Source organism: Macaca thibetana, chromosome 15 (assembly GCF_024542745.1).
Source record: "Macaca thibetana thibetana isolate TM-01 chromosome 15, ASM2454274v1, whole genome shotgun sequence".
NCBI classification, from domain to species: Eukaryota; Metazoa; Chordata; class Mammalia; order Primates; family Cercopithecidae; genus Macaca; species Macaca thibetana.
In genome coordinates, this window is record NC_065592.1 from 13,723,664 (window position 1) to 13,739,585 (window position 15,922).

The 15,922-nt window shown below is 44.6% G+C and overlaps 2 protein-coding genes across 14 annotated transcripts in view; both read left to right on the top strand.

The window, feature by feature from the left end:
- Positions 1–15,922, top strand: part of RPL35 (ribosomal protein L35) — a 199,427-nt gene that overhangs the window by 135,864 nt on the left and 47,641 nt on the right. Inside the window, exon 1 of one of the 9 annotated variants that reach the window (XM_050760637.1) lies at positions 5,596–5,605. The exons of the other annotated variants lie outside the window; for them this stretch is intronic. The gene's annotated coding sequence lies outside the window, so the exon portion shown is untranslated. Of the gene's footprint in view, positions 1–5,595; positions 5,606–15,922 lie in introns of those variants that run through there. 9 annotated transcript variants of the gene reach the window in all.
- Positions 1–15,922, top strand: part of GOLGA1 (golgin A1) — a 69,101-nt gene that overhangs the window by 27,382 nt on the left and 25,797 nt on the right. For all 5 annotated transcript variants that reach the window (XM_050760593.1, XM_050760591.1, XM_050760589.1 and 2 more), the window contains 2 exons: positions 4,456–4,581; positions 8,030–8,125. In XM_050760593.1, coding sequence (XP_050616550.1) covers positions 4,456–4,581; positions 8,030–8,125 — 222 coding nt within the window. The remainder of the gene's footprint in view (positions 1–4,455; positions 4,582–8,029; positions 8,126–15,922) is intronic.

The window sequence follows — 15,922 nt, forward strand, 5'->3', positions numbered from 1 at the left end:
CACCCAGCCACTTTATTTTATTTATGTATTTATTTATTTATTTTTGAGACGAAGCTTTGCTGTTGATGCCCAGGCTGGAGTGCAACAGCACGATCTCGGCTCACCGCAACCTCAACCTTTTTTGTTTTCAGTTTTTTTACTTTTGTAGAGAGAGGATCTCCCTCTGTTACCTGGGCTGGTTTTGATCTCCTGGCTTTAAGCAAGCCTCCTGCGTCAGCCTCTCACAGTCCTGGGATTACAAGCATAAGCCACTGGTCTTGGTGCAACAAATACATTTATAATGAAGGAAAAAAGGCATTTTGGGAGAACAGAAAGGATAGGTAAGTGGTTAGCGCTTAGGGAGGAAGTGGAAACAGTGCTAGATGAGATTGGGAAGGTATACAGGGCCAGTTGTATAGAGTAAATAGTGAACGTGAAATTCCATAAATAATCATTAGTGAATATTTAACAAGAATAGCTGAGCATTTACCCTGAGCTCAGTATTCAAGTGTTTTACAGTTAGGGACTCATCGAGTCCTCACAACTACCCTTTGGTTAGACATTGTTTTCCTATTTTACAGGTGATAGTAATGAGCATCTGACATCAAAGGCTAAATTATTTTTCAAGACCATACAGCTGGAGTCAATGAACAGAGCCAGGATTCAGACTCATGTCTGTCTGAATCAAGTGACCACACACCCAGAATTGATGCAGTCCATATTCTTGGACTATAACTGTGAGGCCCAGACTTGGTAGGGAGTAGGTGAAGAGGGTGATCATTAGGAAAGGGGCAGGTTTGGGGTCAGGGAGTATGACTTGGTAGGTGTTCCTATAGTCCACATGAGGTGTAAGAGGGCCTGAAGTAAATCAGCCAGCCTGGAGAAGGAGGTTGCACATCAATATGTTGCACAAGAGGCATAAATGGAACTTGGCCACTGATTCTTTTTCTGCCCCTAACTTTGCCTAACACAGTGACCTGTGTAAGATGTGTTGTTTCGGTTTTAACTGGAAAGGATCATCTATACCTCTTGAATTCAGATTGATGTATAGGAGAACAAATGCAGGCTTTAGATCCGGAAGACCTGGATTTAAATTCTTAATCTGTCGCTAATAGGTGTGTGCATTTGGGCTAGTCCCTAAGCTTCAATTTCCTTGTAAATGGATGTGGTTAATAGTGTTTGTAAAGACTAAACATAACAGAAAGTGCTTGCAGCGTTCACTTGACCCTACATGTCTGTCTTTACGCTATTACCACACTGTCTTGATCAATGTCACTTTAGAGTTGAAATTGGGTAGGCCGGGCGCGGTGGCTCAAGCCTGTAATCCCAGCACTTTGGGAGGCCGAGACGGGCGGATCACGAAGTCAGGAGATCGAGACCATCCTGGCTAACACGGTGAAACCCCGTCTCTACTAAAAAATACAAAAAAAAAAACTAGCCGGGCACGGTGGCGGGCGCCTGTAGTCCCAGCTACTCGGGAGGCTGAGGCAGGAGAATGGCGTGAACCCGGGAGGCGGAGCTTGCAGTGAGCCGAGATCCGGCCACTGCACTCCAGCCTGGGCGGCAGAGCGAGACTCCGTCTCAAAAAAAAAAAAAAGAAATTGGGTAACGTTAGTTCTCCAACTCTTATATCAACCGTTATTCTTTTTCTTTTGCTTTTGCTTTTTTTTTTTTTTTTTTTTGTGGTACGGAGTGTTGCTCTGTTGCCCAGGCTGGAGTGCGGTGGCGCTATCTCGGCTCACTGCAAGCTCCGCCTCCCAGGTTCAAGCCATTCTCCCGCCTTAGCCTCCCGAGTAGCTGGGACTACAGGTGCCTGCCACCACGCCCGGCTAATTTTGTTTTTGTATTTTTAGTAGAGACGGGGTTTCACCGTGTTAGCCAGGATGGTCTTGATCTCCTGACCTCGTGATCCACCCACCTCGGCCTCCCAAAGTGCAGGGATTACAGGTGTGAGCCACCGCACCTAGCCTACAGTTATGCTTTTTCAAGATTGCTGCTGCAATCTTGTTATAGCTGCTGCTGCTATATTACAGTTATTACTATTGCTAGTATTAACATTATTAATAAGAGACCCATAAAGATGGGTCACCATGGCCAAAACTGTTTTTTTTTTTTCCTATCAAACTCGCCTTCTCTCCTGTGTTATCTGCCTTGCATGATGTTACCATTTGCCCAGGTGGCTGAGTCACAGACCTGGGAGTTGTGTTCAGCTGTTCTTTCCTCCTCACCCAGCCTCTAGCCTTGCAGGACTTGTCTGTTACCCCTTTGCATGTGCTGCCCTTTATGCAGAATGCTTGTTCCTCTTCCACCCTCTTTCACCTGGACTTGCCCATTCAGGAGGCCTGATCTGATTCTCCCAGTTAATCCCTCTTGCATCTGATATCTCATAGCCCCGTGTATGTCCCTCTGTTGAAGCACAATTGTATTGTTTTGTAATTAGTTGTGTGTCTGTCTCTACCACCAGCCTCCATGCTGGAATTATGTCTGATTGTATCCTCAGAAAACAGCAGATAGAGTTGAGGCTTGATGAAAGCTTATTGAATCGTGGGGTCATAAATCTACTCTTCAGACTTCCCCTCCACTATCTCTGTTGTCCACCTGTGAGAATTCAGAATGACAAATATTTCTTCCCAAAACCCTTCAGCCTGGTTGCTGCATCTTATTCTGAGGAGAGATTGGCCAAGTTACAACTGAACATAAAAGTTTATGGCTTGAGATGGAGCAACAGAAGTGTAAGATAAGGGAATTTGAGGGAACAGAGTATATGTAAAGAGGTACAAGTCTTCACAGTGAGATTTTTGTTGCCATACAACCTTTTCTGGGGAAGAATGGACATCCTCAATGGGGAGGTAAGAACTCATGTATTCAAAGCAGGTAAGAACTCTGCTTTGACATTGAACAGTGATATGGTTAGGCTCTGTGTCCCCACCCAAATCTCATCTTAAATTGTAATCCCCACATGTCAAGGGAGGGACCTGGTGGGAGGTGATTGGATCATGGAGGCAGATTTCTCCCTTGCTGTTCTTGTGATAGTGAGTGAGTTCTCATGAGACCTGATGGTTTTATAGTATGGCACTTCCCCCCTCGCTTGCTTTCTCTATCCTGCCACCATGTAAGACGTACCTTGCTTCCCCTTCTTCTGCCATGCTTTTAAGTTTCATGAGGCCTCCCAGCCATGTGGAACTGTGAGTCAGTTAAACTTCTTTCCTTTATAAATTACCCAGTCTCAGGTATTCTTTATAACAGTGTGAGAATAGACTAATACAAGCAGCAGTTGAAGATTAGTAGTAGTAAAAGGAATCAAGTTAGTCCCAACCTGCCACTATCACCACTACCATCATAGCTAAAGAGATAGACTGGCAGGGTGCAGTGGCTCACACCTGTAATCCTAGCACTTTGGGAGGCCGAGACAGGTGAATCATGAGGTCAGGAGATCAAGACCATCCTGGCTAACATGGTGAAACCCTGTCTCTACTAAAAATACAAAAAATTAGCCAGGCATGGTGGCAGGCGCCTGTAGTCCCAGCTACTCGGGAGGCTGAGGCAGGAGAATGGCATGAAGCTGAGAGGCGGAGGTTGCAGTGAGCCGAGATCGTGCCACTGCACTCCAGCCTGGGCTACAGAACGACACTTTTGTCTCAAAAAAAAAAAAAAAAAAAAAGAGGCCGGGCGCGGTGGCTCAAGCCTGTAATCCCAGCACTTTGGGAGGCTGAGGCGGGCGGATCACAAGGTCAGGAGATCGAGACCACAGTGAAACCCCGTCTCTACTAAAAATACAAAAAATTAGCTGGGCGCAGTGGCGGGCGCCTGTAGTCCTAGCTACTCAGGAGGCTGAGGCAGGAGAATGGCGTGAACCCAGGAGGCGGAGCTTGCAGTGAGCGGAGATCGTGCCACTGCACTCCAGCCTGGGCAACAGCGTGAGACTCCGTCTCCAAAAAAAAAAAAAAGAGAGAGACTGAAATAAAGCGGGCAGCTGTTGGTCTAGAGCCAAGGTGTGAGAGGCATGGCAGCTCTGCTGTGGTCCCTGTGCTGTGAGCCAAGTGAATCTCATCATTTCAGAAGTTCTCTCTTTAGCCTTTAAGCCACTACATCAGCACTATCACTGCTTTATCCAGCCCCTCAGCTTTCGGGAGCATTGTTCCATAGGTCATTGCAGGGCAGGCTAGGTGCTTCTTGGGTGGAGTTAGTTCTGCTGCCTCTACCAGGTAAGTAATTCCTTTGTTCCAGACCGTCAGTTGTTTAATTGGGAAGAGTGTTTGCTTCTTGTTGCACTAGGTCTGAGCTGGATCCCTGAGTTTTGCCAGGTTCTAATCTTGCATTTTCTGTGTCCCAGTTTCAGGGAAGATCTCTTAGCTGTTTGTTCTTCTAGGATACAGTTGAGGACAGAATTGCAGGAAAATGTGATGGCCCGAGAGAAAGCAGGAAGGAAGGAAGAGAGGGCTTACAGTATAAAGTGATCTCTGCTTTCACCTGCAGGTCACTGCTGAAACTCAAGAGAAAGAAGACATTATTATACATTTGCAAGAGAAGGTCGCATCCTTGGAGAAGAGACTAGAACAGAACTTATCAGGAGAAGAGCATGTGCAAGAACTCCTGAAAGAGGTAACTTCTGTTCTCTTTGGACTGTCTGGTGTTAGAAAGGCAGGGTTGATTCTGGTGACTTCACAAACCCTAGAGTTTCAGAGCTGTAGGCCCAGCAAACAGCATGGTTGCAAGAGAACTGTCTCCAACTTTGGCTTGTCCTGCTTACATCAGAAAGAGCCTTATGTCTCCTGTGGGTGACATGCTTTTCTCAGGGAAAGGGAGAGCTGTATTCAGAGATACATACAAACAGATAGCATCTCATCACCGATAAACCACACCTAGTGATTTCCGCCACTTGGGCTGCCTTGTCTTTCTGCACTGCCTTCTTCCCCACCATTTTGTACTCTGCAGTGGCCAAGGAAAATAGCTACATCTACCCCTTGGCATGAGCAAGAATTACCTTGGGCAGCATTCTCTCCTTCCTGAGGGAGGCTATTGTGCAGACTGGCCTCTTGCCCAGTGGTGCGGGTGAACTTTCTCATCAGGCTTAGCTTTTGTCTGCACATGTTCTGCTCTTCCCTCTCTTTCTGTTCCAATGATTGGCCACACCATGACAAAGGTGACAAAGCCAAGGCCATGGGGCTCCTCCTAGATTAGACCCTCCCTTTCTTTCTTCAGTCAGTTTCAACTAAATACCTCCATCTCCACTGCCACTGGTTGTACTTCAGGATTTCCAGCAAATCTAGCTTAGTCTATGTTAGAAGTCTCCAGATTGGCCTACCCAGCATCAGTCTCTCTTCTTTCACCCTCTGACACAGTCTTCCATGCTTACTGCCAAACTGATCCTCCTAATCAGCCCTGGTGACCATATCACTCTCTTAAACATCTTCTACAATTCCCTTCAACAGTCTACAGTAAATGTAATGTGGGTTCTAGGGAGTAAATTGATTTCTAGAATCAGACTGCCCATGCTTGTATTTTGCCTCTTCTACTTACTAGCTGTGACTTAGGGCAGCAGTCCCCAACCCTTTTGGCACCAGGGACTGGTTTCATGGAAGACGGATTTTCCACAGATGGGGTCGGGTAGGGGAGGGTGAGGGGGTGGTTTCAGAATGAAACTGTTCAACCTCAGATCATCGTGATCTTTAGATTCTCATAAGGAGTGTGCAACCTGGATCCCTCACATGCGCAGTTCACGATAGGGTTCACATTGCTATCTAACACTACCACTGCTCTGACTGGAGGCGGATCTCAGGCGGTAATGCTTACTCATTGCTCACCTCCTCCTGTGCGGCCTGGTTCCTAACAGGCCACAGGGTCTGTGGCCCAAGGGTTGGGGACGCCTGACTTAGAGCAAGTAATTTAATCTCTTTGTGTTTGTTTCTTCCCCAGTAAAATTGGTTTTATTATACTACTAAACTCAGAATTGTTGTTAGGGTTAAATAAGTTACAATATGTAAAGTGCTTAGAATGATAACTGGAACATAGTTGGGTCTCAATATATGTCAGCTGTTACCATGATCAATATTATTATTGTGCCATCATCATTAGTATACAGTTTAATGTGCATAAAAATTACTCGGGAAGTTTGTTTAAAGTATATATCTCTAGGCCAGGTGTGGTGGCTCACACCTGTAATACCAGCACTGCCTGAGGTCAGGAGTTCAAGACCAGCCTGGCCAACATGGCAAAACCCCGCCTCTATTAAAAATACAAAAATTAGGCCAGACGCGGTGGCTCACGCCTATAATCCCAGCACTTTGGGAGGCCGAGGTGGGCGGATCACAAGGTCAGATTGAGCCAGATGGAGATTGAGACCATCCTGGCCAATATGGTGAAAGCCCATCTCTACTAAAAATACAAAAATTAGCTGGGCGTGGTGGCACATGCCTGTAGTCCCAGCTACTCGGGAGGCTGAGGCAGGAGAATTGCTTGAACCTGGGAGGCGGAGGTTGCAGTGAGCCAAGATCATGCCACTGCACTGCAGCCTGGTGACAGAGCGAGACTCCGTCTCAAAAAAAAAAAAAAAATTAGCTGGGCATGGTGGCAGGTGCCTGTAATTCCAGCTACTCAGGAGGCTGAAGCAGGAGAATCACTTGAACCCAGGAGGCGGAGATTGCAGTGAGCCAAGATTGCACCACTACTTTCCAGCCTTTGTGACAAGAGCGAAATTCCATCTCAAAAATAATAAATAAGTAAATAGATAAAGTATATATCTCTGGCCCTACCCTCAGAAATTCTGATTTCCTTAGGCTTGGAGCAAGGCCTCAAATCTGTACAACTAGCTGAGATTAACAACTATCTCAGTAACAGCTCTCTCAGCTAAGTCTAATGCCAGCATTTAGAACTTCTACATTTTGTTTTCTTTCTTTCTTTCTTTCTTTTTTTTGAGATGGAGTCTCACTCTGTTGCCTAGGCTAGAGTGCAGTGGCGTGATCTCAGTTTACTGCAATCTCCGCTTCCCAGGTTCAAGCAATTTTCCTGCCTCAGCCTCCCAAGTAGCTGGGACTACAGGTGCATGCCACCACACCCGGCTAATTTTTTATTTTTAGTGGAGATAGGGTTTCACCATGTTGGGCAGACTGGTCTCAAACTCCTGACCTCGTGATCTACCCACCTCGGCCTCCCAAGGTGCTGGGATTACAGGTGTGAGCCACCGCTCCTGGTCCCTTTTTTTTTTTTTTTTTAAAGATAGAATCTCACTCTGTCACCCAGACTGGAGTTCAGTGGTGCAATCTCCACTCACTGCAACCTCCACTTCCTGGGTTCAAGCAATTCTCTTGCCTCAGCCTCCTGAGTAGCTGGGATTACAGGTACCCACCATCACATCCAGCTAATTTTTTTTGTATTTTTAGTAGAGATGGGATTCCATCATGTTAGCCAGGCTGGTCTCAAACTCCTGACTTCAAGTGATCTGCCTGCCTCGGCCTCCCAAAGTGCTGGGATTACAGGTGTGAGCCACCACACCCGGCCTAGAATTTCTACTTTGAAAAATGTTGCTTACAGAATCACGTTCTAACTCCTTTTTGCATTCAAAAGCTTCTCATGAGCTGGCCCTTTTGCCTATCTTTCTGGTCTTGTTTTTTGACCTAAACCCATCATCATTTTGGCTTCTGAGGATTTGTAGTTCCCTCAATGTAGCAGGCTGTTCACATCGCCGTTGGTCATCCCCCTGCTTGGGAGGCTCCCCGAGCCCTAGCCACCTTGTGACTTCTAAAGCCGCCTACCTGCCCTGTGGCAGGGAGTATCTCCCACCCCATGCTTCTTCCTCTTTGTGGACACTTACTGTACTCTATTGTGTAATTTTTTTATTAGTCTTTTGTTCCAGCCTCAAGGTCAAAGGACTATTTCAAATTTATCTGTGTGTACTTTATGATATGTGAATTATATCTCAATTAGCTGAATTTTTAAAAATGTATTCATGTCTTTTGTGCCTAGCACAAATCATAGTATGTTGTAGATAATCTGTAAATATTTATTCAATTGAGGAATGACAGTCTTCTTTTACTCTTCTTTCAACTTACAGAAACCACTTGCTGAGCAGAATTTGGAGGATACCAGACAACAGCTCTTGGCAGCCAGAAGCAGCCAGGCCAAGGCCATTAACGCCCTGGAGACCCGGGTACTGACCTTACTTCTGGTGTTTCCTAAGTTTGGGTGGTAACCTGGCTGAATGGCAACATGATGTGACTGAGAATCTTCTTGGTCAGAGTTTTTCCACTGGAAGGGATTATTTTTGGATCTTACCTATACAGGGATGAGTTAGTCATTTTCTTCATCCTTGTCACATTACCATGATTGAGTTATATGTTTATACCCTTTTATCCCCATTGGCCTCCCTCCCATAGGATACCATTCCATTGTGGTTCATATAGATGCTTTTTTTGTTGGGTTGCCTTAGAATATGTAGCACTGGCTTTTTAATTTCTGTAAATGATGCAGCTATGGGTATGTTTTCTCTGTTAGTTTTAGCTGCCTCAACTTCTGTCTGTACCCACTTCATTGCACTTTGTAATAATCTACGTGGTAGACATCCAGATTGCTTCCTTCTTCCTGGCACCTCAGATCATGCATAAAACCTACAGAGACTAAGTATTATAGGAGAAGATTGTTCCCAGCAAGCCTACACCTGGCTCTCCTCCTCCAGCATGCACAAGGGTTCCTATATATGCCTTTCTGCCTTTTCCAGCATGGCATTTCCAAGCCTTTACAAGTTTTGCCAGTTTACTGAGTGTGGAGTGGTATTTCATTGCTTTAATTTGCATTGCTATGGTTATTAATGAGTTTGGCCTTGTCTTCATGTGCCTATTAGTTCCTGGGGGTTTCTGCTTTTGGAATTGCCCATTCATATCCTTTCCTTGTTTTATTTGGGGGTTTCAGTCTTTTCTTATTTGGTTTGTAGGATTTCATTGTATATTCTTGTTCCTAATGCTTTGTCAGTTTCAGTCCTGAGTCATTCTGTTAACTTTGTCTTTGTATCCTTTGTTGAATAGACATTCTTAAGTTCGATGTAATCAGATTCATCACTTTTTTGCTGTGGAGTTTGAAGTTCCATTTAGGAAATCTATTCCTGCTCCTAAGTCACAGAGACCTACTGTTTTTTCCTTATTAACTTTATAATTTTTCCTTCAATCTAATAGATCGCTAATTCACATACAAACTGTCTTTCTGTACGGTCTTAGGTAGGGAACTAAATATGGAGAAATTCTGCATATTTCTCAAAATCATTTACTAAACAGTCTGTCCTTTCTGAATTGATTTCTCTTGCTAACTTTATCACATATTGCTTCCGTCTGCACATAGTTTGTCTCTGCATTCTCTGTCCATTGGTCTGATTGTCTGCTCTTTTGTAAACACTACAATGTTTTTATTACTATAGTGATATCTGTACTATATCTCAACACTCAATAAGACAAATTCTCTTTTTTTTTTTTTTTTTTGAAGGTTGACTTTAACTATTTGTGGGCCTTTAAAGTTTTTGAGTTTCTAAAAAATTCAACTTGAATTTTTATTGAGATTGCATTAAACATATAGGCTAATTGGGAAGAATGGTCCATTTTATAATATTAATTATTCCTTCCAAGAATGTAAATAGATTCCACTTATTCAGATTATTTTCTGTGTGTTTTATTAAATTTTTACATTTTTCTCAATAGATGTCTTATTTTCTTGCCTAAGTTGTTAATTCCTAGAAACTTTAGAGTTTGTGTTGTTACTGTGGTGGTATTTTTTTTTCTTTTGAGACAGAGTTTTGCTCTTGTTGCCCAGGCTGGAGTACAATGGCACGATCTTGGCTCACTGTAGCCTCCGCCTCCTGGGTTCCAGCGATTCTCCTGCCTCAGCTCCCAAGTAGCTGGGATTACAGGCGCCCACCATCACACCCAGCTAATTTTTTTGTATTTTCAGTAGAGACAGGGTTTCATCATGTTGGCCAGGCTGGTCTCAAACTCCTGACCTCAGATGATCCACCCGCCTCGGCCTTCCAAAGTGCTAGGATTATAGGCGTGAGCCAGTGCACCCAGCCTGTGATGGTATCTTATTTTTAATCTTTTTTTTTTTTTTTTTTTTTTTTTGAGAGTCTCACTCTGTCGCCCAGGCTAGAGTGTAATGGCACTGTCTTGGCTCACTGCAGCCTCCGCCTCCTGAGTTCCAGCAGTTCTCCTGCCTCAGCCTCCCAAGTAGCTGGGATTACAGGCACATGCCACCACACTAAGCTAATTATTATATATTTAGTAGAGACAGGGTTTCACCATGTTGACGAGGCTGGTCTTGAACTCCTGACCCCAGGTGATCTGCCTGCCTTGGCCTCCCAAAGTGCTAGGATTATAGGTGTGAGCCACTGTGCCCGGCCCTTATTTTTTTAGTTTTTATTTTGTTATTTTTTGGAGACACAGTCTCACTCCATCCCCCAGGCTAGAGTGCAATATTGCGATCTCGGCTCGCTACAACCTCCGCTTCCCAGATTCAAGCAATTCTCCTGCGTCAGCCTCCCGAGTAGCTGGGATTACAGGCACATGTCACCACGCCAGACTAAATTTTGTATTTTTAATGGAGATGGGGTTTCACCATATTGGCCAGGCTGGTATCGAACTCCTGACCTCAGCCTCGGCCTCCCGAATTACAGGCACAAGCCACCATGCCCAAACTTTATTTTTAATCATATTTATAATTGATTATTTCTTTTTTTTTTTTTTTTTTTTTTTTTTTTTTTTTGAGATGGAGTCTCGCTCTGTCGCCCAGGCTGGAGTGCAGTGGTCGGATTTCAGCTCACTGCAAGCTCCACCTCCCGGGTTCACGCCATTCTCCCGCCTCAGCCTCCGAGTAGCTGGGACTACAGGCGCCCGCCACCACGCCCGGCTAGTTTTTTGTATTTTTAGTAGAGACGGGGTTTCACCATGTTAGCCAGGATGGTCTCGATCTCCTGACCTCGTGATCCACCCGCCTCGGCCTCCCAAAGTGCTGGGATTACAGGCTTGAGCCACCGCGCCCGGCCTATAATTGATTATTTCTGGTTATTCTCGTGAACTGCCATTTTTTAAAGTTGATCTTGGATATCATACCCCGGCTGAACTTCATTACTACTGTGTGATTTTTTTGTTGGTTTTCTTAGGTAGATAATCATATTATCTATGAAAAATGACCACTTTATCTTACTCCTTCCAGTCTTCCCACCTCTTATTCCATTTTCTGTTCATAGAGCATTGAAGAACCTCCAAACTGAGTGAAGCAATAATAGGACTAGTGGGAATCTTTGTTTTGTTCCCAGTCTTAAAGGAAATATGGCTGAAGTTTTGTTGTGTGGTATACCATTTGCAGGTTTTTGGTAGGTATTTATTTATTTATTTATTTGAGGCAGAGTCTCACTGTCATCCAGGCTAGAGTGCAATGGCGTGATCTCAGCTCACTGCAACCTCTGCCTCCCAGGTTCAAACGATTCTCCTGCCTTACCCACCCAAGTAGCTGGGTTAACAGGTGCCTGCCTCCACGCCTGCCTAATTTTTAAATTTTTAGTAGAGACGGGGCTTCACTATGTTGGCCAGGCTGTTCTTGAACTCCTGACCTCAAGTGATCCACCCACCTCAGCCTCCCAAAGTACTGGGATTACAGCACCATTTATTTATTTATTTATTTTATTTTATTTTATTTTATTTTTTTGAGACGGAGTTTCGCTCTATCACCCAAGCTGGAGTGTAGTGTCCTGATCTCAGCCTACTGCAACCTCTGCCTCCCAGGCTGAAGTGATTATTCTGCCTCAGCCTCCTGAAGAGCTGGAATTACCGTGTGCACCACCATACCCGGCTCATTTTTTTGTATTTTTTTAAATTTAATTTAATTTTATTTTATTCATGTTTGTTTGTTTGTTTGTTTGAGACAGAGTCTGGCTGTGTAGTTGAGTCTGGAGTGCAGTGGCACGACCTTGTAGTCCAGTCTGGAGTGCAGTGGTGTGACCTTGGCTCACTGCTATCTCTGCCTCCCAGGTCCTGGTTCAATCAATTCTCCTGCCTCAACCTCCTGAGTAGCTGGGATCAGAGGTGTGTGCCACTAAGCCCAGCTAATTTTTGTATTTTTAGTAGAGACAAGGTTTCACCATATTAGCCAGGCTGGTCTTGAACTCCTGACCTCGTGATCCACCTGCCTCAGCCTCCCAAAGTGGTGTGATTATAGGCATAAGCCACCATGCCCAGCCTTTTTTGTATTTTTACTAGAGATGGGGTTTCACCATGTTGACCAGGCTGGTCTCAAACTCCTGACATCAAGTGATGTGCCCACCTTGGCCTCCCAAAGTGCTAGGATTACAGATGTGAGTAACCGTGCTGGCCAATTTGTTTAATTTCTTGAATTGGATATTTATCTCATTTTTAAAATCTTTCTTATTTCCTGATAAATACATTTTAAACTATATTTTTCTGAAAAGACTATTTTGTTTTATTATAATTTCAGTTCTATTTCTGAATATCCTTTTTGATCAGTGTACATTGTTGTACAACCATCACCACCATCCATCTGCAAAACTTTTTTATCTTCCCAAACAGAAACTCTATACTTATTAAACAGTAACTCCCCAATTCCTCCTATCCCAGTCTGGGAACCACCATTCTATTTTCTGTCTCTTTGAGTTTGGAGACTCTAGATACCTCATATCGGTGGAATCATACAATGTTTGTCCTTTTCTGTCTGGCTTATTTGACTTAGTATAATGTCTTCAGTGTTCATCTATGTTGTAGCATATGTCAGAATTTCATTCCTTTTTTTTTTTTTTTAATATAGAAGTTTGGTTTTTTTTAAGAATTTTTTTTGAGATGGAGTCTTGCTCTGTCACCAGGCTGGAGTGCAGTGGCGCAATCTCGGCTCACTGCAACCTCCACCTCCTAGGTTCAAGCAATTCCCCTACCTCAGCCTCCCGAGTAGCTGGGACTATAGGCACTTGCCACTATGCCCGGCTGATTTTTTGCATTTTAATAGAGATGGGGTTTCACCATGTTGACCAGGATGGTCTCGATCTCCTGGCCTTGTGATTCGCCCACCTCGGCCTCCCAAAGTGCTGGGATTACAGGTGTGAGCCACCGTGCCTGGCCTATTCCTTTTTAAGATTGAATAAGGCCGGGCGCGGTGGCTCATGCCTGTAATCCCAGCACTTTGGGAGGCCGAGGCGGGCGGATCACAAGGTCAGGAGATCGAGACCATCCTGGCTAACACAGTGAAACCCCTTCTCTACTAAAAATACAAAAAAATTAGCCGGGCGTAGTGGCGGGCGCCTGTAGTCCCAGCTACTCGGGAGGCTGAGGCAGGAGAATGGCGTGAACCCGGGAGGTGGAGCTTGCAGTGAGCCGAGATCGCGCCACTGCACTCCAGCCTGGGCGGCGGATTGAGACTCCGTCTCAAAAAAAAAAAAAAAAAAAAAAAAGATTGAATAATACTCCATTATATGTATAGACCACATTTTGTTTCTCCATTCATTCATTGATGAACACTTGAGTTCCATTTGTCTTTTTTTCCCCTTTTTGTGGAGAACCGGGTCTCCCTATGTTGTCCAGGTCTCCAATTCCTGGACTCAAGCTATGCCTTTGTTTCCATAAGTGCTTGGCTTGCAGGCATGAGCCCTCACTCTGTAAGCCCAGCTCTTAGGGAGGCAAAGGCATCGCCTTTTTTTTTTTTTTTTTTTTTTGAGACAGAATCTCACTCTGTCACCCAGGCTAGAGTGCAGTGGTACGATCTTGGCTCACTGCAACCCCCACCCCACAGGTTTAAGCAATTTTTGTTCCTAAGCTTTCCAAGTAGCTGGGACTACACATATAAACCAACATACCTTGTATTTTTAATAGAGATGGGGTTTTGCCATGTTGGCCAGGCTGGTCTCGAACTCCTGGCCTCAAGTGATCACCCGTCTCGGCCTTCCAAAGTGCTGGGATTACAGGCATGAGCCACCACACCCAACCCACACCCAGCTTTTGATGGACATTTGAGTTGTTTCTGTCTTTTGGCTATTGTGAATAATGCCACCATGAACGTTCCTGTACAAGGTTTTTGTGTGGACTTAATGTTTTCATTTCTCTTCAGTATATACCTAGGAATAAAATTGCAGGATGATATAGTAACTTTTTGTTTAATCTTTTGAAGATCTGAATCTGTCTTGAACTTGGCTGCTAAATTGAGACTCAGATATTTTCTGATCTCAGGAGTGTAAAACAACGTCTTAGTCTTGGCGCTACTACCAATAAAACGTGTGGTCATGAGCTAGTAACAATCCTGTTCTTCTCCATGGACTAGTAGCCCCTTTCTCATGGGATTGTTTTGGTTAAATCTAACATGTGAATGTATGTAAGGAGACTAGGCCTTAAAAACATCCTCTCCTTGTGTGTCTACCTCTCCTTCACCACGCTGCATGCAGCCTTCCTTGTGCTTATGTTTAATAATAAAGCTCCCCAAGGCCAGACCTTATTCAGTAAGTAAGACGGCCTTCTAAGAGAAATTCACAGATACAACTTGAATCTGGTAAAAATGCCATCTTGGAGAGCCAAGTGCAACTCAGTACTAGACAGTGAGTCCTTGAGGGCCAGTCTACATCTGTCCCACTCGCTGCACTGGCCTCACGCCCAGTTGCAGTTCCTGGTATGGAGTTAGCTTTGCTCTGTATTCGTGGAACAAGTAAATCCTGAATTTGTATTGTGAACAGTAATCCCACTTCAGGGAATCTGTCCTAAGGAAGTGATTGAAACCAGGTAAAAAAATATTGTGTGTCCTGGCCAACATGGTGAAACCCATCTCTATTAAAAATACAAAAATTAGCAACCAGGCGCGGTGGCTCATGCCTGTAATCCCAGCACTTTGGGAGGCCGAGGCAGGTGGATCACGAGGTCAGGAGATCGAGACCATCCTGACTAACATGGTGAAACCCCGTCTCTACTAAAAAAATACAAAAAATCAGCCAGGCGTGTTGGCACATGCCTGTAGTCCCAGCTACTTGAGAGGCTGAGGCGGGAGAATTGCTTGAACCCAGGAGGTGGAGGTAACAGTGAGCTGAGATTGTGCCACTGCACACCAACCTGGGCAACAGAGTGAGACTCCATCTCAAAAAAAAAAAAAAAATTAGCTGGGCGTGGTGGTGCACACCTGTAATTCCAGCTACCCGGGAGGCTGAGGCAGGAGAATCGCTTGAGCCCAGCAGGCGGAGGTTGCAGTGAGCTGAGATCATGCCACTGCACTCCAGCCTGATGACAGAGTGACACTCCGTCTCAAAAAAAATAAAAGGCCAGGCCGGGCACGGTGGCTCACGCCTGTAATCCCAGCCCTTTGGGAGGCCGAGGCAGGCGGATCATGAGGTCAGGAGATTGAGACCATCCTGGCTAGCACGGTGAAACCCTAAAATACAAAAAATTAGGCCGGCGTGGTGGCAGGAGCTTGTAGTCCCACCTACTCGGGAGGCTGAGGCATGGGAATGGCGTGAACCTGGGAGGCAGAGTTTGCAGTGAGCCACGATCACGCCACTGCACTCCAGCCTGGGTGAGAGTGAGACTCTGTCTCAAAAAAACAAAAACAAAAATACTGTGTGAAGATGTTGATTGCTGCATTCTGTTAGGTGGGAAAAACAGAAAGCCTAAGTAGCCAGCACAGTAGGCAAATGGGTCAGTAAATTATAGAACACTCTTGAGGAGATGAGGTCTAAAGATTACATGGAGACAGAAGGACATTTAAGAGTAGGAAAAAGATACAAAGTTTTACATTGTCCGGTTAAAACTTTATATATAAAGTTATAAACAAAAGTCATTAAAAGAGAGTTTAAGAAAATACATTAGAATGCTAGTGTTTTATAATGGTAGACTTACGGGTTTTTTCTCAGGTTACATTTTTCTATAATGTACCTGTTTTATTTAAATCACTTTGCATTTTAAAGCCATTTGTTACCACTCTTCAGCTTCTT